The sequence below is a fragment of the Diorhabda sublineata genome, chromosome 3 (genome assembly GCF_026230105.1).
Source record: "Diorhabda sublineata isolate icDioSubl1.1 chromosome 3, icDioSubl1.1, whole genome shotgun sequence".
NCBI lineage: Eukaryota > Metazoa > Arthropoda > Insecta > Coleoptera > Chrysomelidae > Diorhabda > Diorhabda sublineata.
This window is the reverse complement of record NC_079476.1, coordinates 20,411,141-20,436,373: the sequence shown is the minus strand read 5'-3', so window position 1 is coordinate 20,436,373 and position 25,233 is coordinate 20,411,141. Positions and strand designations below refer to the sequence as shown.

Below are 25,233 nucleotides of genomic sequence, written 5' to 3'. Positions count from 1 at the left end.
AAATGCGTTATAAAACCACGCTTAGAGAGAGATTTGCCTAGAAAATATATTTGCCACCATAAAGGTGATAAAATCACCTCGCCCTGCCAAGAAGCCCAAATTAACAGCTGTAATTAAAGTAAACACCCGAATTGGGCCAAACAATGGCGTCACAAAGATGTGGACTGTTGAAGATTCATTTTTAGTTAAGTATAGTCAAGAAACATGTGGGTTTATATATATATATATATATATATATATATATATATATATATATATATATATATATATATATATTATTTCTGACATTTTGACATGTCTGCTTCAGTAAGAAAGGAAAAACGAAAGCGCATACGAAATTATGCAGTATAAAACTCAGGATGTGTGTCATTCCAACATCCCACCAAAGTGATGAATTGGTGAATGATTAGGGGTCAGGACATTGGACGTCTGTACGTCTTAAAAGGAATAATGAGACAAGATCAGTACAAAGAAGTATTACAAAGTCGGTTGATTTCGCAGCTCCAATGAGGAACCATTCACAAATATTACATTTGTACATTTGAAAATGTCGTTTATTTGTATAAAATTGTTTATGAAATAATTTCAAGAGAATAAAATATTACCTTGCTTGATCGCTGGAATAAAGATAATCCAATCCAACAAGATAAAATTGATGAGTTTGTTTTTAATCAGTGAAATAATTAAAGTATCGTATAAGCTTCCACTTCAACTTCGCATGAAAATTATTTAAATGGTTGTAACTCCATTATAATATTCAAATCTCGACATTATTCGAAGTATGAGTTCATTCCGAAGTTCGTTGACATTTAAATATCAAAAACAAAAAACAAATCACCGCCCATTACTTGTTTGTAGTTCTTGGAGAACGCCCGCATTTAATCAATTTCGTTGCTCACTTTTTGTGTAACATAGAAATATTAATTTTGTACTTGTATAGAATCTTTGCAAATAAATACTTTTTGAAGAAGATTGTGTAATAATATTCTTGAAATTCGAATACAAATTTTCAAAACTATATTAAAACGTCTCTAAATTTATGAATACAAGTTCCATTTGTTGTCGGTCGTAAAATTCAAAATCTTATTTAAACGGAAACAGTTATTTCCAAAAGTGGCTACATTAATTCATTTCTTTATTATTATTTCTATTATTAACGAGATGTTTGGTTCACAGTTCATTTAAAGTGTTTATCAGAGTTCTAGACACAAGGAAAGGAAAATCCTGGAAAGAATTATATCATATATATATACTTAGATCTGAAAGCGGCCTTTGACACTATACAGATCAAGATTAAATGTGGGAATCCTTGGAAGAAAATATGACACAGATAGGGCGTAGCATATCTTAATGGCATAAAATAGGAATATTAAAATTAATTTGTTGTGGCGTAAAGGCTGTTCAATAAGTTCTGTCGTTCAATGGAGCTATAAGGTTTGTTTCTCAAAGTGGTATAACGTCTTTGTAAAGACGTGTGAAGTTTCATGTAGATCGTAATCAACTCATTTGTATAATGTCAGTAGTTCAAAGTATTTTAGCACAATGGAAGAACTTGATTATAGTGAAGGCAGGACTGCTGCGTTTAAAGACGATCTACATGAAGTATTTGCAAAAAATACGTCAATGTGAGGTAACATAACAAAAATTCTTATAAAAAATCGTCGATTAATCTATGAATATTCCATAGGAGCCTTAGGCCACTCATTAGGAATTGTTAGCAATACTTTGGCCTCATTTTTGAATAACATAATAATGGTGCAAAATAGATTCCGCATTCGATGACACCGGACAAAGATAAACTCGTTTTCAACTTTCTCAACAATAGGAGCGTTCTAGAAAAGATACAATAAATCATTGTGTGTCATTTAACAACTGTAGATGAGACTTGGGAATACCATCATGATCCTAAATAAAAACAAAAGGATTTTTGCCTCCACGCATAAAACAATAAACGCAGAGTGTAAAGTTTCTTTAATAGGCATAGTATACTCAATATAAATAAATTTTCATCAAGACAACATCCACTCTATTCGCTATTCTGGCTGTTATTACATTTCAAAAAATTTCGTAGAAAATAAGAAATAAATGAGAACATTATTGGTACAAAAAATGTATTTCACAATTAGTTATTAAATGCGTGAACATTGAAATTTGAAGGCGAACAAAACTGTCGATTATGAATAATTCAGATTCCTCTGTCACTGACTCTTGAATTCGAATGATTTTGTGTACCGATAATGTAGCTAATTAATTTAATTTTGTGTTTTTTAGACTAAATAATACATTCAGTAATAGATTTTTCATGGATCGAATAAGTTTCTTTACTTTATGTTGTTCGATGCTATCCCATTTCCCAGTGAACGTCGTTTTGAGGTCTAATTTCGTTGCTGAAGCAAGATTTCTAGCCCGATTTTTTTTCTTAAGTTCATCCTACAAATGCTAGATAGTATTTAAGTCCGGGCTACGCGCTGGCCAATCCATAACGGCAATTTCGACATCCTGTAAATACTGCCGTACGGAACCTGCAGTATGTGTACGGGCATTGTCCTATATTAAGATCTAACGGGCGTAGGGTATTCTGTAGACTCGTCCTCTTCTATCACTACCATTCAAGCACAGTTTGCTTTCGTCTGAGAAGCACCATTGTTCGTCAATCCATTTGACGTTTTCTCGGGCAAATCTTAGACTTGGCTGCTTGGTGGGTTTGGGTTACTTTGAGCTGGCCTTTTCTGCTCAAGGATATCTGTCTTCTTGTGACTGCCCAGTTACTCACAGACACTCCTCGAGTTTATCTGAGCTCCTGTTGGACCTAACCAGTGAAGACCCGATGTTTGAGTGATGTGCTGACAATGAGTTAGTCATTTCTCTCGGATGTGCACCTTTTTTTTTCCGAAACCGCGACTTGAATGAAAGTTACAAGTCTCTTGGTAATGACGGTAAACTATGGAAACAGCAGACTGACTCATGTTTAGCGCAATGGTCATTGCTTGCTGATTCTGACCTTGTCGCCATAGGATAACCGCTTGACAGGTTTATGACTTGTAATGTTCATTGTCGGGTGGAATTCTTGTTTGTTATTAACAAAGATGTGTATAAGTTCAAGTTTGATGTTAAATGATAGTGTTGGGTCAGGTAGATAACCTTTTATCAACTATACCGAATTAACATTATTGTAAACAAACATAAAAGGGTGGTTATTGATTATAACATATTGTTGGGCTGTGAGAGCAAGAAATATTACAATATTTTATATAACTAATAGCATTAGTTTTAAGATTCTACTCAATTTTTTTGTCAGTGACTTGCGATTGCAGGAGTTATTGCCTGAGTCGAATTTTTTTCCTCACGAGTGTACCATAGAAAACACAAACTATCATTTGAAACTGCTGGTTAATTATTCGAATCTTGACAGATTAATGTAAAAACTCTTCAAAGCATGTGGATCCCATATATGGCGCCTCGTAGAAGCACTCAACCACTTGATGATTGTATTACAATTTTTAGATAAAAAATTAGTTCATAATCTTGATGGGAGAAGTGAAATGTTTTGCAATTAAAAACAAGTTTTTAGAAAGTTGGCAAATACTGTGACTTAATTAAATATTTTGATTCAATATCACAACAAATTATTTCAGTAGTCTGTTTCTTTCTTTAATTTTGACTTACTTTTCTTCCAACAGATCTAGTAGTTGCTTTTGGACATATCTCTCGATTTCTTCTTCCACAAATTCTGATGCAATTATGCTTCGGTAAAGAATCCCCGACACAACAGAGTTCTAATTTCACATTGCCTAACACATCAAGTTTCGCTTTCGAAAAATCTAGAAGAAACTATTTTCAAAAATGCGCTTGTTCTTTTTTTGAGATATTTGAATAAATCTATTTTTGCCATATCTCAATTGTTTCTTTTTCTAAGCCTTCATTTTTACCCAGTAAGTTCTGCAGAATCCACGAGACAACAAAGTACAATTTGAAATTTTACATAACCAGACACTTTTGTTAAAAAAATAATTTCGCATTTTTTATAGTGGTCACAATTATTTATATGTTTTCATCCGTACTTGATAGTGATAAAAAATAAATTCCGTCCTTATTTGTATGAACATTTGGGTGGCTACGTAGTTTACGAGGTTAATATACCCAATTATTATTAATAGATATATTCTCTATGTACATAGAAGATAAACTACTTTGTAAAAGTTCAATATTCTTATTAACTATTAATATTAATAATAACGCGTGAAATGAATACTATAAACAATTTAACACCGATTAATTTTATCGTGACTGATATTTATTGAGCGATATACGTCTTCGATGAAAATTATTCTAAAACCCACTAAGCTCCCAAACAAATTGATTCTCAGGACATTCGTTCCGGGAAAAAATGTAAATAATGTTATTTCAAACAGATGACATTGACATAAATATAGTGAATCAATATTTTATGTTGTAGTATATTGGAAATTTGAATTATCATTCACAAATAATTTGGAACAGAATTACGAAATTCACTTCAGCTAGATTGTTCTGTGGTGAACTTATTTACTATTATGTGGCGTCACACATGTCACGTGACAAACGCCATTACATAATCTTCTTTATTATATAACCCATGGTAAATTTAGCGAATAGAAATCATAAATTGATCATAGTTACGGTGTATAGATAAGCCAACAATAATGTTCTTTCGAAGTTTATCAAAAAGTGAGAAAAGTCTTGAAATCGCAATGAATCGCTACGGAATAGTTTCAAGTTAACAAATTAGCGAAGTCATTGAAACTTTAACGTATCTAAACACGCTGTGTGGAAGCAAAAAAACTTCGAACGAAAACTTGGTGTTCTATTCTAAAGACTGGGCTCTTAATATGAAGCTATGACTAATTGTAAAGAGGGAGTTGTGAAAACTATTTGAAATATTTTCGCAAAGCTTTTACAGAAAAGGGTTTTCACAATGTTTTATTGAAAATTAACCCTTTTAAATACATTTTTGAGGATACCGGAAAAGCAAAGAAATCAGCCCCGGCAACTGAAGTGATCGGCAAAATTCTGAATAAATAAAATGAAAATTCACCACAAAGCGTACAAAAGAAGTTTTACACAGTATTTGCCGTGGAGCTTCCATGTCGTGGCAACGCAGCAACTCCAGGCCTAGTAGATATCTTCAATAACGAAGAGGACATTTATGGTGGATATAACTGGATACAACATCATATTTTCCAAAATTACATACGGCGAGGAAACCCTAGACGCCTCATTTAAATGGTTAACATTGAACAAAGAATGTCAAATGTTAAGATATGTATTAAGTGCATCTGCTACTATTAACCAACTCAGTAATTGAACAAGTAATTATCATTGGTTGTTTAAGTCAACTAGAAAAATACAACTAATACATATAAAGAAATAAAATAAACCAAACAAACGAAAAAGTATAAACGAAGGAAGTACAAATACGTCTTCTTAAAGTGTTGTTGCTTTAAATCAACGCTAGATGTCTTTATTTCCGCCTGGTATAACGCATGTTCAATGGCTAGCTTAGCTAAATCTGTTAAACATAGAATTCCTCAAATAGTTTTTGATGCGTTTCAAGACACTGCAAGATCAATCTGCCGTTGCAATGGACACAGGGATAGTCAGAAACAGTTGCAGAAGCTTGAATAAGTTAGGGAATACATTCTGGTTGTGAACATTTTCAGTATTGAATTGAGAAACCAAATTTAACACAAGATGTCGATCAATTTGGTCTGATAAGCTTCTTTCTTAAAAATACATCATTTTCGAAACCAAACGCGGAACTTACAACAAAACATGCGTCTTTGATGGGGTCTTTACAAACTTAGTTATTCCTTGTCGAAGCCGTCAGCAGCAATTCCTTGTTACAGAGTACAGCCAAGTGTTTTTTTTTTTAAATTGTGACCTAATACTCTCACTCAGTGTATCTAACAGAGGATTGAATTGAATCATATTCAGAATGAATATCACCTCATCTTATTTTAGGTATAAATTATCTTTTGCGCTGAACTTTTGGCCCCTCAAAGTGTTTTTTACAGAAATGAAGTGCTTCAGTATAAAATTTTTGTAACATTTCACAAACCATTTATGGACACCACTACGGGGTCAGTCACCTAGGCTACATCATGATTCTGTATGTGCTTTGAAAGAATGTTAATTTTGTTAAAAAAGTCCTTATCCGTGAGCATCTCCACCAGTGTTTGAGTTAGTTGCTTCAATATTCTCCAGATTGTGCAGTATATATATCAAAGTTTGTTAAATTGTTCGCAAAGTTAATCTTCCATAACTGCTGTTAAACCTTGTGGGACTTAGTGTTTTCGAAGACAAATCCTGATTTCTCACTTCTTTAAATGCATATGCTGCTGTTTTTTTTTTGAATAAATGCAATCTACTCTTAAATTTTATAGCTCCGTTAGTAGCTCACCATAGATGTATGTAAAAATAATTGGTCGTCGTTATTTTAATGAAAACGATCGTGAAGATAATATTTTCCACATTGTGCATCGGGGACTTCTCTCAATAATAATTATAACGAGGGAACGCTACTATTAATTTTGTGAAAGCTCTGGGTGTCAACGAGTAGAGTGAAGAAAATATTCGAACGCTAGGGGAAACTCACCCTCTTCAGAATAATGATGAGATGCGGTTGATACTCTACAGATTATTGAATTTAAATGTATACAAATATATATATATATATATATATATATATATATATATATATATATATATATATATATATATATATATTTGTTGAATCTGCTCCCAAAGTGATTATACTATATTCAACAATTTGTTCGACCGAGGGGGAAAACTGTTAGCACCAGCTGTACTTTACGTTTAAAGAGACAAATTTCAAAAATTTCAAAGTAATTTTGTTGATAATTTATTATCTATTCATAGGCGTACAACCTGAATCTACAATGATAGTAACGAGAAAGAGTTTTATCAATTACACTGTCTGACGCGCATTTAGATAACCAAGTTATCGTCTTCAGAAACTGAAGGTAATTTAAACCTTTTTTTTGGTCTCAATATGTCTCGATCCCACACGAATAGTTACTCTTGGTTTAACGATCAGCCACATCTCAGTACAATTAGATTGGAACAATTTTGTAAAACTAACCTTTTGGTCTTCTTCATGACTCGCTCGGGTTGGGAGCTAAAAATAGTATCCCCGAACGTAAAGATTCATCATATGCAATATTTTGACCTTGCATGAAATTATTTTTTTTACTTACCAAATTTATGGAACAATAAGTTCTAACCCCAAATGGCTTTTGGGGTTGTTCACTACGCTTCATAACAGATCGGTTTAGCATCCAGAGCAGCCACTTCTACGGCACTACCTTGGGGAGACATGGACATGGACATGGACATGGACATTAAAACAAAAAAGCAAAATAAAAAGAACATATATATAGGATTTCAAAAAAAAGTAGATTGTAATAAATCAATATACGTCATGATAAGAATTAACATTATAAGAGAAAATGAATTTAAAAGAAAATCGAAAAAGGACAATTCAGATGGTTTGGCAGTTTGGCAATGTCATGAGAATGAAAGAATAACGATTAATACAGAGTGTATATGGAGCACTAACAAAAAAGAAAGGAAAACCGAAGAAGAGCTGAACAAATGAAATAAAGCAGGCAAGGAAAACAAGGAATAAGATGGTAGGAATTAAAACAAAAGACACAGAATAGGAAACAGCTGTGGAAAAGGAAACACAGATAATGACTAACTCCACCAAGTCTTACACCTGAAAAAATGGAAAGGCATCAGGATTAAGTAAGGTATATTATATAATCTATGATAATCGTTTTCTGTATCTTTTGGTTGATTTAAGCTCCTGACTCGTTGTTTTTTAGTCCTAAGTATTGAAACGTTATTGTCCCATTCCAATACCTTCTATTCCTATTTCCCTATCTGTTCGCCTCACATTACCATTTTCGGTTATTAACACCCATTTCTTTTCTTGCAATGTTCCATATTGCTGGGCGCTATATTTGACTCATTTCATTCATATAAGTAGTAAAGAAATTATATATAACAATAGACAATCATTTGATCTATTTATTACATTGTTTTCCCACTTTGTTTTGTTGTTTGCTTGAGTGTGTATCCAGAATCTTGTGATGCAATTTTGTGGTAACATATTAAATCCTTTTCAAACCTAAAACACTTGCTTAAAATGAAGTTATTGTGATGAACGAAGCCCTCAATTCATCTTTGAGGGGAATTCAATTAATTTAACTGACTAAAAGAATTTCATTTGGTTTTATTTATGATATTTCCTTGTTTCACAAAATTGTGTATAATTATACAAATATCAGGTCAATCACTATTAGCAGAAATACCTATTGATGGATTTATACATGGCACTGAAAACTCGTTGCCAATAACATATTTCTCTCGTAAATCGAAGACAGCACTGAGACCCGTTAATAACCAGGAAACAGACAGTCGTTGGTCTGGCGCTCTGTGAATGCTTCTCCTTAGGAATTGTCTCTCAATACCCGACAACGAAGGAAGAATTAGAACAGTATTGAAAACCAGACATATATATCATTCATTTCCTACAGAAGAAATTATGTTTTTCAAATAGTTTACATATATAGATTTTTCCGTTATTTAGAAAACTTATTTTACGAGTTGATGCTGAATATTTCCCCAAGAAGAGACGAGAGACAAGTTATATTTTTTGAGGATTAATAATCTGAAAACTTCAGTCTGCACTTTCAAAATTTTATGAGAAATTTTACATATATTCAAGTTAGGCACAAAAATGTGGAAATAATTTTGTGAAATGAGAAAAATAAGTACTAAATATTAAGAATTGAGTAAATGTAGTGAGTTTTTCTATATGGAAATGCCAGTACGCAAAATATCAGTTATTACAAACAAATCTGTGCAAAACATACTTAGTTTACAGAAAAAGTAAATATTTTGCAAGTATTTTGAGATTGATAGGCATTTTTGTCCTATTTAAATACCGAAGAGCGAAACATTTGACCAACCTGATGACATCGTAAAGCTTTTGCTGATTATTTTACGTTACAATTTTGACAATATTGATTCCAATTTTCACTACAAGAATGTGGGTCAATTGAAAACCATTGATCAAAACGCGGCACCCATCTAGCGCACAGCTTTCTCCTGTCAAAATTTTCACTTTTTGAAATACCTACTATGTCTGCTAGCTTGCGCACTTTCAGTAAACGATCATCCAATACCCCAATACCGCTTTGTGAATTTTCTCCAACATTTCTGGAGTCGTCACCTCATTTGGTCGACTATTGCAATGCTGGACTTCGCAGGTCGTACGGCCTCGCTTAAAATCTGCTTCTGCTACCCAAGGAGAAGTCTCACCTAGAGTAGAATCTAGTTCAGTATCACAATTCACTGAAAACGTTCACTATTGTTGACTGCAAAACAAATACTAAACAACGTGGCGTCTTCAAACTTGAAACATATGCTGTATAGGTTGTGTCCTTTCAGCAAGTACCGCTATCTCTAGGTAAGGCGAGGTACTTCCAGGACCATCCTCGTCCAATGGCTACAATTTACAAAATTTCTCATTCACTGTATTATGTATATAATAATACCCCTGCATCTCATTGCGAAGGAGAAACTAGAATGAAAAGTGACATTTCTCTTCGAATGCTGCAACTTCCACAAACATTGGAAGCAATACTGAAGTAATTGTTCTTCCTTGTCATTAAAGTCCTAAAAACTGTCTTATGACTTTACTTTTATTATAATAAATAGTGTCACAAACTTTGAAAATTAGAATTCATTATTGTTACAACACTAATACAATTAATATCAATAATTGGTAAATACATATAATAAATAAATTAATTAATTTTAATTTGTGATTTGTTGTGCTTATTACAATGATAATATAATATGTAATAAATTGTTTCTTCTGTTAAATGTTATAGTTTATTCCATGGTCGGAGAAAAAACATTGTGATGTACTCATGTGAAAAGCTTTGTTAATACACACGCTTTTCAAAATAAAGGGAATAACTAATTTCTACGTGTTTTGTTGTTTAATACAATAATCATATTATGTAATACATACAAGTAATGATTAATTACTATTATAATAAGAATTCGATCATATTAACCATATAAAATATTATTGTTCGAAAATTTTAAACATAAATAAAATAATGATGTTTAAAAAATATATCAATTTCGATGTAACATCAAGACACGTATATGTCCTTGCCCAATAATTTATTTATTTTCAAACTTGACGCATAAATAACAATATTTCATGATTTTATTTATAAACAACAATAAATAAATGTTCAGTTATTTGTAAATATCATAGAGAAAAGTGAAACTTGTAATTGGTGTGCAATAATTCTTCTAAATAGATAGTGGACATTCTGGTCAAGGTTTTTATTAAAAACTTGCATCAAGGTTCACCTTTTGAAAAATACCGAATTGAATAAAGAGAGACATATGACTGGTAATCATGAAGGTGATGATTAAATAATACTATTTACTGCAAGTGCAATATAAAATTTTAAATTATATTTTGAGGGTGACTGTTATATATATTGAGATACACTGTAATCACAACATAGAAGCTTAAAGCGTTTAATTTTTTTGGTGCTCTCAAAAAATTGCTTTATCTATCTTATGTTCCGTCATGAAACGTAGACCACGTAAATTTTTCTTCTGGTTGAAGAATAATCAGAAATCACACATGGCCAAATAATGCGAATAGGGTGGCTGTTCAATGACTGCATTCACGTAAACATTAACCTGCGAATTTTGACTAGCTCAAGAACTGCGTGGAAAAATTTTATGATATACAAGTTTGCTGTATTCAAAATTAATTGCTTCCACTTTGTTTTCTCGCCATTGTTAATAAATCTTGGCAAATTCACGCACGGCTATACTGACAAGTCAGAAAGTGGTATGTTTGTTTTTTCCTATGTTACTGTTTTAGAAAAAATACGATGTCCATAATTAGTCAACGTTTCCACACAGCCATTTGCTTTATATTTGATCATCAATCGAATGTATCTTTCATACATGTATAAGTAAGTTAGAGATATTCCCAGATTGATAACGTTCAATTGAGAGGGCGCTTACAAATAAACGACTTCCTTAGGGATCTCGAGGCGCTGATCCAAAATGTCACGTGGAAATCGTGCTGCTGGATTTTTTGGGTGTTGAGGGTCGACATCAATTTGAAAACTGCATCAGGCAATTTTGGCATCGTTTGTGGACTGAGCGAATGTCTGGAGTAAAAGGGATGAGCACGCATCGTTTTATTACATTGGGAGATTATATGTATAAATGATGGTGAAGTATTGAGCTATGTTAAACGCCAATCAGGGTGTAGTAGAGACTATAAGTGCCCACAAAACTTCCAATCTTCATATTTTCATGTATATTAGGCAATGGTTCACATCGTTCGTTGAGTATTATAATCTTTATCTGGTGTTATTTCCTATCCCGTATTGGTTGTACCCTGACATTTTTGACCCAAATATTTGAATTTATCATAGATTATAAAGTTATTTTTGAAATCATTTCCTACTCTACTACTTAAATGCAACAAACTCAACAAAAATATTCTCAGTGAAATAAAAAATACATTATTTATGGAACACACATTTATTATGTATATTTTTTGTTTCAGCTTATGGTAAAGTGTTCCTAGTTAGAAAACGCGGCGGTTTTGACGACGGTCGTCTGTACGCGATGAAAGTACTGAAAAAAGCAACGATAGTTCAAAAGAAAAAAACGACTGAACATACAAAAACTGAAAGACAAGTCCTCGAGGCCGTCCGTGACAATCCCTTCCTAGTTACCTTACATTATGCCTTCCAAACGGATGCTAAGTTACACCTCATATTAGGTAAGTCGCAAAAATTAACTTTTCTGTATTAACCATTGTAAAAAAACGCCATTATGTGTAAATTTACTAAAAAATTCGTCTACTATATTATTGTAACATTTGAAGAAGAAATGTGAGGTTAAGTATATATGATGACAATATTTGATGGCATTCCTATTGTAGTAAATTAAGACCACGAATACTAGAATTCTCAAGAACCACGGAAAATACAAAAAGTTGATGTTGAAAATGTATAAAAAAATATTACGAAAATTCCATTAGGGAACAAATAGTATCTGCGTTATTTTCAATAAAATTCCACCAGACAGAACTAAACGAATCCAGACAAACTCGATACGGTAACTTGATTGAATTAAAAGACGTTATTAACCTCATTTAAAGCGAACACAATCCTCACAATAATGGTGCCTCACAGTTTTCGCGTCAGATGATGTTGGAATGTTTTTCAAACTGTTTCATTAGGATTTAATGCCATGGACTCTGTTGGACTGCTCGCCATAAACTAGTGTTTTCACTCGTTTCATATAATAAATCATTTAGTTTATACCTGTGCCGTTCTATAATCCTAAATATTTTATGAGATTAGAAATAACTAAATTTTTTCATTCTTTCTGAATTCCTCGAAAGGTATCGAATTAAATTAAAGATTGAAATATTTGAATATGCTAACTCTTTTTAGTTCACTTGAAGCCTTTCTCGGTCATTCGTTAGAATATTGAATATTTAAGAACATGCAATGTACAGGGCGTTCCAAAAGTTTATATTTATGATTATATAGACATGAGGTTACTTGGGTAATTAATTCGATGGCTGCTCTAAAACGGTTCCTCAATCCAACCAATGTTATTGGAAGGAGGGGGAAATAAACAGTGACTTTCAGAAACTCTAACGCTTTCACATCTTCATTGGATACACAATGACGATCTTATAATCTTCTTATGATCTGGGCTGTGGAAGGATCAATACCATACGTGGTACGGAATTCATGATGCACGAAAATCGCTTTCTGTTGTGCCGACAACTACTGAGCTTCGATTTGACAAAAGCGCGTTACTACTATTTAGCGGAAACGACGTAAAATTCAAAAGCTTCTTCTTTCTAACAGAATATTGTTTGGTCGTTTCGAATTCCTAGCACTACGTATAAGCAATTGTAAAACGTTGGAGAAAATATAATCTTGTGTAGGAAAGGAAAATGAAGTAAATAAAATTATGGGAAGAAGTCCTGAAACAAATTCTTGATGAGAAATGGCCAGTTTTTGTTGGGCTCAATATAATGATTTTTTCCCCAGGAAAGGAGATAATGATAGTGGTAGTGAGTGAAAATCAGTTTGTTATGAAAGATACACATGATTTGTAATGAAATGTTTGAAATTATACAATTTCGTTAAGAGTAATTACAATAATTAAACTTGTGGGTTGTTTATGAGTTTCTAACCAAACCAATCGAATACAACGATGTTTAGTTGATGAAAATTCTGTTTAAAATGCTTACCAGAATAGTAGTTTATGACAATTTATAATTATCGCTTTTGAAGAGAATCTTAGAAGTCATTGAAAAGACGTATAGTCTTTGGGACATTCTATGACTCTAGATTTATTGAACAGTCAAGACAAATCACGAAATCTGCTATGCTTGAAAACGGCTACTGATTTTTTTTTTTAAATTTCAATTCTTGTTTATGAAATGTACAAATTGCGTGCCGTACGTTGAGCTGTAACAACTGATTTGATCTACCTCATTTTTTTAATTAGTCCCTTCAAAATTGAATAAGTTTAATGACCCTTCTGGTCCTATTTTGCAAAACTCATAACTGGATTCTATACGAGGGTTGCTTTTCAAGTTTTGAGATATGGCACTGAAGTTTGACATTTTTAATGGTAAACGAACTCATACGAGTGCTATTTGAGTTGTTTATAGATACATGAAACATTCATCTTGGTTAAAAAATGAAAATTAATAACATTTTCATGGATTAAATCAACAGCGGCATGCCGGTTAACTCGTTTTGACTTTAGGTGATGAAGCAAAATCAGCTATTGTGCCAGAAAACATCGATGTGTACATATAACAGTGAAAACATCAAATTGATGGGTCATCCGCCGTACAGTCTTTGTTTGGCACCCATTTCATCTAATTTCCGCAGAGGAAATAAATTGTGAGGGCAACGTTTCTCTACACCAGAAGAAGGGGTTGATGCGTTCAAATCACATGTTTTGGAGGTACCTCAATAGAAATGGTAAAAATGCTGTGACAATTGGTTCGAAAGTATGCAAAAGTGTATTGATCTTGGATCATGGATAATTTTTTAAAAAACAATAAAGCCATATTCAGTTATAAATATTTGTTTTTATTTGTCTATTTCAAAACTTAGGAGCAATCCTCATACTGGGTTATATATGGAAATACATATATTGTTCATTTTTATAAAATAAGTCATATTTGATCATAGGTACGATAATTAGAAAATTTATTATTTCTATTGAATTTCTGAAATAACACAATTATAATAAATTTTAATTTTCTCAATTTTTTTTTGAATAAGTAAAATACAACGTGTGGTTTAACAAAAAAATAAATGCATATAAATTGTTAGTTTTAGTTGGAAGACCTTCTATAATTTTAAAAAACTGTTATGTCATTATGTTCGTTTTATACTTAAAACACGTAATTTCCAACACGCTTATTTTCTTCTAGGAATAGTTTTTTTTTTGCCAAAATAATGTTTTTTTCCAAGAAGCGGGTGTAATCAAGTTCAATGCCGTTAAGAACCGTCGATTCAATATCGGTTTTTCAAATAGTTATACTGATTTGAAATTATTAAACGTAAATTAGAAAAATATTTTCATTTTAATAAAAATTTTATTTTTAGTAGGAAATTCATTTTAAAATAACTATACATTGTTCCATTTACTATTAATATGCATATTTAAATAAAACCTGTAGTGCTTAGTTTCACATCTTTACTCGGAAATGTTTTTATGGTTGATTGATATTTCTGTGAAAAACGACTTTAAACGCTTGATATGTAACTTGTATAGAGGTGGAGGATAAATATTAAATATTTCTATTGTAACTTCAATACCACGATATGTTAACGATATGAACTACAAATATAATATACGGTACGTTTTATCGATTACGAGAAAGCTTTTGATACACTGCGGGATAATGTATACCGGACCTCACAAATTTTATGACTTTTACTTAATTTCCCGTCGACTTCCAAATTCAAATATGACGTCCTATGATTTAAACATGATTTCCAATTGACTTCATTTGACTTCTAGATGAGTTCAACTGACTTTCCGTTGACTTTGCCATAATTATGTTATTGATTACTGATATTCTGTCAATTCTATACAAAAGATCTTCAATGTGGAGATGTGGATGTCTGGACTTTGTACTCTCCAAAACTTCTCGCAACACTAATTGCCTATTAACCAAAGTAGAAATAATTTAGAAAACAGCTCCATTATTATAACTTACCTCCATTATTTTCAATTAATAATAAATATGGAATCACGATCAAACCCACTCAAAATACTCTATGTACACGCCAAATTATATTTTGACCCTCACTCAACCTCAAAGGAACAAATGAAAATATAAACAGAAACTCGTCAGTAGCATAGGAGTTCGCAAACATTTGTTTGTAAGTACTGTGACCAGAGCTTCCGTCACATCCTCATTTACTAATCAATGTGAATGACGAATCAACAGGTATGTTTTTCAGAACTTTACTTTGTGCTTCAATTAAATGTCCAGCGGTTTTATCCAGTATAGCTTGAAGTTTAATTTCGGCACGTGTGTCTGTTACAGAAATATGGTCGGTAGATGGGTAACACAATCTTTTGGATTCAATTATAAGACGGAAATACTTGATGACCCGCCTTCAGTGACCATTTACGTGCCAGTTTGTAAGAGTGACTGGTGCACTTAGAGTCTACATAATAAGCCAATACTTCGTCACTGGTCAACTGCCTGCCCCCACAAACAACATGAACTGATTTCTTTTGTTCAGAAGATTCAGAACTTTTTCTAATCACGGTAGCAATTTTTCTATGACCGGACAAATGATTTGCTATTTCAGCAGCTGTGTTCGCTGGCACTTCTCGAACGCACTAAGTCTTCAACCCTACGTTTTTTGAATCCTCAAAGTTCTTTTTGAGCCGACCTTGAGGAATATTTCCTCCAAATGATGAAGAAGCACAGGGCTGATGCATGCTGATTTTAAATTCAATATCTGTGTTCTCTAACCAATTTTTATTGTCGTTCAAAAAACGGTCCATCATGTAATAGGCTGCAGCCCACTTTTGAGAAAATTTGGCAAAATAACTTGAAATTTTTAATTGCAAATACCTCTGGGAATTATCTGGGAATCATCAGTCACATCCGAAAATTTTAATAAAATGCAATAGACGGAAATTTCGGTCCTCTTTGGAATGTTTCCTCCATTCTTCAAACAATTCCATTTTTGATAAAATGCATACGCGATCTGAAAAAAAATAATTTTAAAAAAATCGGGGACCAACGTGGAGCTATATTATATATCATTAGTTAGCCTAGGGTGATGGCTATACAATATTAAAAAATTAGCCTGGATACATGTGGATAAAAGTAGCTGCGTACGTTAGGAAATTGAATTGAAAAAAAATCGAATTTTAGAGTAAATTTTCCAAACCCTATTATAACAGATAATGGCTCTTATTGGAATTAAATATTAAATAAAATAAAAAACTCCTTACCCTTTAAAGTAAAATCCATCACAGCAAAAGAAAGATCCTTCATTACCAATCTGTTTAAATGTTATATGAACTAATACCAAATGGCAACTAAGTTGTTTACAGAACACGAATTACTTTTCCACTACATTTAAACTGGTTATAACCCATTGCTCTCGAAGTTTGATAAAAAATTATACCTAGAATCGATGTCTATAAAGAGGTCATATTACTATAAAATCATCGATTAATCTTCGAATTGACTTTTGTCCACCTAGCTTGTAATAAACGGCTCACTGTGCGCTGTTATAGATCAGCTTGTTGCAGAACATATAATCCTGTCAAGTCCCATGAAGCTGAGGCGCTTGCACACTTTCTCGAACTGTTAACAAATGACTTCAACCTAACTTCATGTGACATCCCGAGGACTTTATCCTATATACCAGACTTCAACAGCGGTTTACCCCTCGTTCAATACTAAATTTCATTTAGAGCCAATAATTGGCATATGGCATATTTTATCAAACTATCTATTGAATTTGAAATGGTAATTCATCAACCATGGTGGTATTTCCTGTGAATGGTTTCAAGAATCCATTTATTTTTGCAACCAACATATTGTTTATTATTGAAGATCGCTATTGATTTTATATATAATAATTATTTAACCGGACGCGTGTTGTTGATGATATACGATGTTTTTTATTGTTTACTCGGTTAGAATTTGGCCTTACTTTTATTGAATTTTATGGTGAAGTCTAGCAAGGTCAATTTAGTTAGCAAACCGAGATATAATGTGTTTATAATAAGGTATACATTTGTTAAGGACTGTGCATAATTGGAAAACCTATTCAATTTAATACATATATTTTTATTTATACATTTATTTAAACATAACAAATATTATTTGCGTCAATTATACATATGCAAAATGTTTTGGAGGCAGATAATAAATTCAATTGATAATGTTTAATGAAAACACTTAGATGGAACCAGTTTTAAACTAAATATAAAATTGATAAATGAGACAATGAGACAATCTCATTTTAGATAAAAAAATTTTATTGTACAATATCAATAAAAACTTTATAGTATCCTAGAATGGGTAGAGCTAGCTGCTGCTTTAGGTAATTCTATCAGTGTCTGTCAATATATCTATATCTTTAACAAATTCAAAAGTACTACAACCACAATTACAGATATATATGTAGAAATCTTGTTTTGTAATTTTTTAGCAAAGAACCACTCAGTTATTTTAGTTTGTGAGAGTTACATCGCTATCAGATCTTCTAGTGGTCTGGAAATGTGGTTATGTACGCAGAAGTCAAGTAGAAACGTCTAATACCTTCAATAATTTACATTCCATAACAAGATCTCTGATCAGTTGATAAAAAATTAACCAAATTAATGGCGTGAAAGATTTAGCCAAAAGAGGAAGTAGAAAAATTGCAGCACCTAAAAATATATCGTTAGATGTTGTCATCAAAGACTATTCACACTTGACTGAATTGAATTAGTACAGCTATAGTCAATCAGTAAACTTAATGTATTCTTCCAATTTCGGCAAAGACATTGCAAATACAGGAAAATGCTCCATGAAAAACAAGCGGAAATTTTTATCATAACTCCATAATAATCTCCGATCACATCTATACAACGATTGGAACGTGGATTCGCGATTCAACATATCCTTGGTAATCGTCTGAAGTTAACCCATTTAGAACGTTTACAGCTATTTTGAGATGCGACTCTATCTTGGAAAATAGATGAGAAACTCCCAAAAGTCAATATCAGGACTATGAGCTGGCTGTGGAAGCTTATTTTTTGCCAAAATATTTTATAATCCAGTATGTCTTGGTGAGTTCGGACCGTACATGGAGAACGCGTACTCTCATTCACTTCGGGTCATGGATATCAACAAAACCATGAATATAGCCGTCTATCGCATTTTAGACATCGTTTTTGTTAAATGTTTCCAACCATATCTATTGTTGACTCTATTTACAGAACTCAAATATCAAAAATTATATCCATTGACTTTTCCTTCTAGTTTCGTCGCTCAAAATGCACCAAACAATTCCTTGCATATCTCTTTTCGCATATTTTTTTTTCTTATATTCATTCGATATTTCATATTATGAAATAGCTGATAAAAATGTGTTTTCAACGCAATATTCTGTTAGAATAATCAGAGATGGTAATTGCGTTAGTTCTCGGCAAACTGTTTTTTCAAATTGCCAATAATAGATTTTAATTACATTCAATTCAAAAAAATAGTTATTGTTTTGTTGTATACATTAGACTTAACTTATACTATAATTAATTATTCACTAATACTCAACTTATGAAATTTATTTAAATTTATTCGTTTACATACCCAAAACAAATTACGCAAAAATACTAGAAAATAAACAAATAAATAAAAACACCTTCATAGAAATTTGTTCTAAAAAAATATAAACACCTTACCGCCGTTTATAAAAAGCGTTAAAGTCAATATCAAAGATGCCGAAAAACATGAAACGATTCGTCATACCCGCCAAATTTTAGAGTTCCATTATAACCCGATAGGAGCCGGCCTCACGGTCTATGACGTGGACATGTTCATAACAATTTTAATATTCAATTATATATTTCCGTTATACGACCGACTCTACTGTATCAAATAATTAAATATCTTTTATTACCTTAGGTAATTTTTTCCATACTACAATATCGTCTATTTTTATTAAAGTAGTTATTCTGGAATGCTGTTTCCAGAAAAAACTCATTTCTTCAGTTCAGGGTAATCCTTATCATCTCGAACGGTGACAAGAACTTTGTCTACTGTCGGAAATTCTTTTCTTAAGAAGAACGCATATTCTTTCTTTCAAATGATTTTCTATTTGAAATTTTGGTTTTCTTGGAGATTTAGGTGCTGTTTGAAAGTCGCCACATTTCTCTCCTTTAACAATTTTGTAAATCGTAGATTTCCCAAAACCAAACGTACTGATTTTACTGTAGGAAAAACCTGAAAGAAAGCGGATATTCGGTGGAATTCAAATATAACAAAATTTTCATTGACAAGTAGGTACTTTAGGTCTATGTAATTTTTAATGCACAGTGCTTTTTGCCAGTCCAAACCTTTTTCTATTGTTCTGTACAGCTTATGATTATAAAAAATTAATAAAAGTCCGAAAATTGGTATTAGCTCGTGTACATTTATAGAAATTGACTATAATGATAAAAAACAATTCGAGCCTTATTCTGTTTTATAAATTTCAATGTAGCTACAACAAAATTTAGTTTTTTTCCAAGATAAATTTTCTATGTAAAAAAGATATTTTTGTTACAATGTTACGTTTGTAAAAAAATGTATTCCCTATACGTTGTTCTGTGGGTTGTTTGGCTCAATATTTTATTATGTTTATTCGTTTAGTATGAAAGGCATTCACATGACGATTGTAACTTACAAAAAGGTCATGATCAGCACAAACGGTATCTTAATTGAAATTCCTTACGTTTTTGGTAGTCATTGTACGTGCTTAAATGCTGTTGAATATTTTTGGCTAACCGTTAAAAAATCGAGGTCACTAGTATAAATCTTCATGTATTTGCAAGTAAATCGTTTTTTTACAAAAAAAACTTTAACAGTACAGAAATTAATTAAATCGGTAAATATTTAGTATCAGCCTGAGAGGTCCTCGTGCTTCGATGTAATAATATGCAGATTGTTGCTTCAGTTAGAACTCAAGAGACTTAAGATAATTCACATCTTCTATAAAAGATAAATTTACCGTGTTGTAGCTACAGAAGCGTGAAGGGTGTGCTGCAAAAGAGTTACATCTAAAAGAAGAGAGTTTTGTCATCCAGACGTTGAAATCAACGTTGAGAAAAAAAAAATTTCCAACGACCAAACTTTCTCGTAATCAAATACATCTTTCATTTTTATCATTATTTAAATCAAAACGCAAAATCAAAACTGATTCTAAATAATGGAAACAAATTTCTCTCATACGAATTAATCACAACGTTATCAGAATTTCAATATTTCAACCATTAACAACTTGATGAACCGTATTATTACGGTTAACAACATCTCATTGCTTTAAGACTCATTTCACACTCTTATAAATTAATTGGATGTATTATATTGTTATCCTCGGTGTTTTTTCATTCCTTGGTATATTCTGCAATGCAGTGTAGTTTAGTTTATTGTATTTTTTATTAGCCATAAAACAAAAACAGTATCGTGTGTTGCAACATTCGTTTGCAATTATTCCAGATAAATTCATGAACATACGCTGTAACATTACTTTTAATATAAAGAGAAACAATGATATATCAACAGTGGATTTTTTTTCTCTCGAATTATTATTCAAGAGAAACGATCGCCCTCAAATACATATGAAAAGTGGACAAACTTATCCATTCAAATAAGCTGGAACTTCAGGAAAAACGGACGATCAAGACCTTGAAAATAGGACAATGACTTTATTTCTGTTTGTCTCCTCACGCATTACTTGTCAGATTTATCTCCATAATGATTAAGCAGCTAAAATAGGAACATTTTGACATTTCTCACATTGAGAGTGCCTCGGAAGAGCAGATGAAAGCCATTCATTCCAAAGGAATCTTTCCAGTGATAGATTCACTGTTGGGATTAATACATTGCTAGTCAAGAGTAGCATTTCTTTTTGTTTTTACTTTACTTAAATGTTTCTTGTGCTATTGGATTATTGAAAATAACTATTACTACGTGTGTTTCGCCAAGTGGTGTGGTTGGCATCTTCAGAAGCTGCTGAATCAGAATCGGTCGCAGCAACAAGCAACTTCTTAAGATGTCAATCGCAAGCGTTGGCGGAACGTCAGGTAGTAATATTTGTTTTTGACGAGGGTCTAATAGCTCAAGACAAAATGAAGCAATGGACGACGTCAGTTTAATGGATATTAAATTACATCGTATAACTAGGATCAAAGAAATATTTGAAGAAAAATCGAATTTGTTCATTAGAGAGGCAACTTTTGATATAGAAATATAGCTCGTGCATAAGTCACTCTATTGAGTGAGGATGATAAGTTCCGCAACTAAATGAGAATCTGAATTATCTTTAAACTATTTTCTGAAAAATGCAAAAATTTATAAACTCCCTAAAAGCATCTAATATGGTTCAGTTATTCCAAAGATCATTTGGATACTGCGTTTGATCACAATCGACCACAAACTGAATTGTTTGACTACTTCCCAGGAGTATTTGGTTAATCAACATAATTTTTCTGAACTCCTCCCGATGTTATTTTATGATTATAACTCGCAGCGTGCTCGGCAATACCCCATTTTTGGTCCGAACTTATTTTGTACTATTTAAAACCAGTAATAAAAGGGTCTCTTAGTCTTGCCAACATATTTCCTGTCACAATCATTACAGCTAATTTCATAGATACATTGAAGTATGTAGGGCAGACTTAGAGTCCCATTAATATACGGTTTAAAGAGCACATACCTCATTTGAAATATGTCGAGCACTCTGCCAGTCATAATTAGGAAATGAATAATGTAATATTATTTAAAAATGTGTCCAATGATAAATTGTTGAAAGTATTGAGATTGTTGAATGTGAAATATGGACAAAGGGATTATTCCATTCAGCCCTTTCTATAGTTTAATAGTTAAAGAATAAACATGAAATTTCCCGCCCAGGAATTTTTCTCGCTGGAATAAAATTCGCGGATGTGAATTGTCCACATTAAAAAATTAACAACACTCTGCCCAACAGGGGATGGGCATTGTTCACAAAGTCCGGTCAATTTAATTAATTCATTAGTTTTTATCACATTGTCTACTCATATGGGACACTTTTCAAACTTTCAAGTCATTTTGAATATTGCCTTATTAATCGCTTATCATATCAACATATCATGTTTATAATAAAGTTGGAAAAAAATTGAGAATAACCATTTCAAAATATTATCTGTACGACTTATTAAAAAACAAAACATCCAGAACAGTTATACGAACATCTCGATTAATGTAATGCAAATTGACCAGTTTTGGAAAGTAGTTGAGTGGTCCATGCCAAAATCGCAAGAAAGTGTTTAAAAACGTGTAATTTATATCGTGTTACGTCATTTTACGTTCTGTTACATTTTTATTTAGAATAAAAAAAAATGAATACGAAATTTAACAGGCATCCTTAGATGAATTGTCGCGATTTAATAGTGAAAGTGGACGATATTCTGAAAACTTTCATAATTTATACTTGTCTAAAAAACACTTTCTCTCTTCTAACCAGAATTCGAAATTCTTTCACGTTGACTTAATTTCACAGAAACAATTAATTTATATCATAATGAATACTCAGTAATGTTTGTATATTGTGATAACAAATGATCCATTATGGTGTAATTAGAGAAATACTAATTCAATTTAATTTTAATTACATAATTATACTCAACAAACTGTTAAAGCTACCTCTACACCAACATTCACAACTACAGCGTGTGACACGACTTTCGATAACGAAGTTATCGTCTTCAGAAACTATACGAAAACTGTACTATTTAAAACGTAACTTAAAAAATAACTAAAATTATGAAAAATTAATTAACCTCCCATCTCATTAAAATCTTGTAATATCACAAGGTTCCCAAAAGAAAGTGATTCTTCATAGTTCGTGAACATTTATGTATTTTTTTCTAAAATATACTTCATACATAGTTCTTTGACATTAACGTAAATAAAATATTAATAAAAGTTTTCTTACGTCCTTCGACATAATCGCCTTCTATACCTATTCACTGTTAAGTTTTTCTTATGACCAGGAAACTTCGGTATGCTGTTCCAAATCCACTAGTCTAAGAGTTGGTCGCCACTTCGGCTAAGATACTTTCACAAGGATGAAACTTTTTCTAATAGTTTTCTGCCTATTGCAAATGTTTCGTTTAAAAAAATGTATCTTCACATATCTTAATTTTGAGTATATTTTCAATAAATGAATGAAGTCTGTGAAGCGGTAATAAAGAGAAAGATCATCTGATAATGAAGTTTGGTGAACAGTTGTTTAATATTAAAGTGGAATAATGATTAATGCAATCCAAACTATATCTATGCGCCGCTGATTCCGCTTTATTTGCACTGGAAAGTTTACAAATCTTCTTTTCAAATAAAGTTCAAAATCCTCACCACGTTCCGTTGGAAAAAAACGAATACTATCAGTTTTCCATTTAAAGCGAGTTTAATTTGTGGTAATAGGAAAATGCACCACTTCTTTTTTCCAGTAATGTTTTGACGATATTCACTGTGTGAAGACGAGTTTTGTTGTGAACAAAAACCCATGGATCTTATTATACGTACCTTATGTGTTTGTAGATACGTTATTACATTATTTCTGTTTAGATTGAAGCCAGGGATTTATTTATCTTAAAGTAGAGTATCGTTAATTAATGGATCAGTTGGTAAATTCTGCTTACGTTTAGTTCAGATATTGATATACCGATACTCTTTCTAAGACGTTTTATTTCCATTTGATTTTTTTACTGTCATTTATTATTATAATTTTCGTCTTCTGTATGTTAATCGTCATTTTATTTTTACGCATTCTATTTGTTTCGTAATTCCTGCTTTTCTTTTTTGTGATATCAATCAATGCTGTCTTCTTCTTTTTCTTCTTATTCATTTTTAACATCTCATGATCTGTTAGTTTTGTATCTGTATCAGTTCGTGGGAGGTGGACTGCCAGTTGTCTATCCATCTCTTAGGTGGTCGTCCGGGCTCTCTTTTCCCTATTGGTTTCCCTTCAAGTGTTGTCAGTGTTCCTGATTCGATCTACTCTTGTTTTTCCCACTATAGTCCTGAGCGTTTTCATTTCGGCTATCCGAAGCATGCTTTTCGTATTGTTTGTTACCTCTCTGGTTTCTATAGCGTATGTCATGATTGGCCTGATACAAGTCTAATAGATTCTGAGCTTGCTATCCTTTCGCATGTATTTTTTCACCCATATTATCTGCCTTAAGAAGCCCAATATGGCAGTCGCTTTGTTGATCTGGCTTCTTAGGCCCTCCACTGGATCGTGATAACTCGACTGGTCCATACCCAGGTATTTGAATTGTGAGACTTGTTCGATGATTTTGTCCTGAACTACCAGCTTACATCGTAAGGGCTATTTAGCAAAGGCTATGCTTTTCTACATATAATAAATTACTGAGTCCAAATGGTTCCAAATTTTTATAGCCTCTTATAATGTTTGGCTGTATTTCCAACCAAAATAAAAATGGGCTAAAATTGTTTCTTATATTTTTCCTTGTTTTACGATGCTAAATTAAGAAACAATTTGAAAGTATTGACGTGGTTATATGAATGGTATAAATTGGAACAGAGGGTCTATTCCTTACAGTTCACTCTATAGTTTATTAGCTAGTGAATAAATGTGGGATTCGAGGTGGGTCAAATTTCAGTTCACCTTCAGTTTCTGAAGACGATAACTTGATTATCGATACCCGCGTCTGATAGTGTAACTGTGAGTGTTGGTGTAGTGATAGCATCAAACAATATGTTCAATAGTTAGAAACAAGTTTAGTAGATTTATGATTGTTTGTATAGAGTAGATATGAAAAAGAGAAGTTTGC

General features: G+C 32.2%; 1 protein-coding gene across 2 annotated transcripts in view; it reads left to right on the top strand.

Annotated features, from left to right (window-relative positions):
- LOC130441269 (ribosomal protein S6 kinase alpha-5-like) overlaps positions 1-25,233 on the top strand; it is a 193,218-nt gene that overhangs the window by 73,376 nt on the left and 94,609 nt on the right. For both annotated transcript variants that reach the window (XM_056774865.1, XM_056774864.1), the window contains exon 3: positions 11,687-11,905. In XM_056774865.1, coding sequence (XP_056630843.1) covers positions 11,687-11,905 — 219 coding nt within the window. The remainder of the gene's footprint in view (positions 1-11,686; positions 11,906-25,233) is intronic.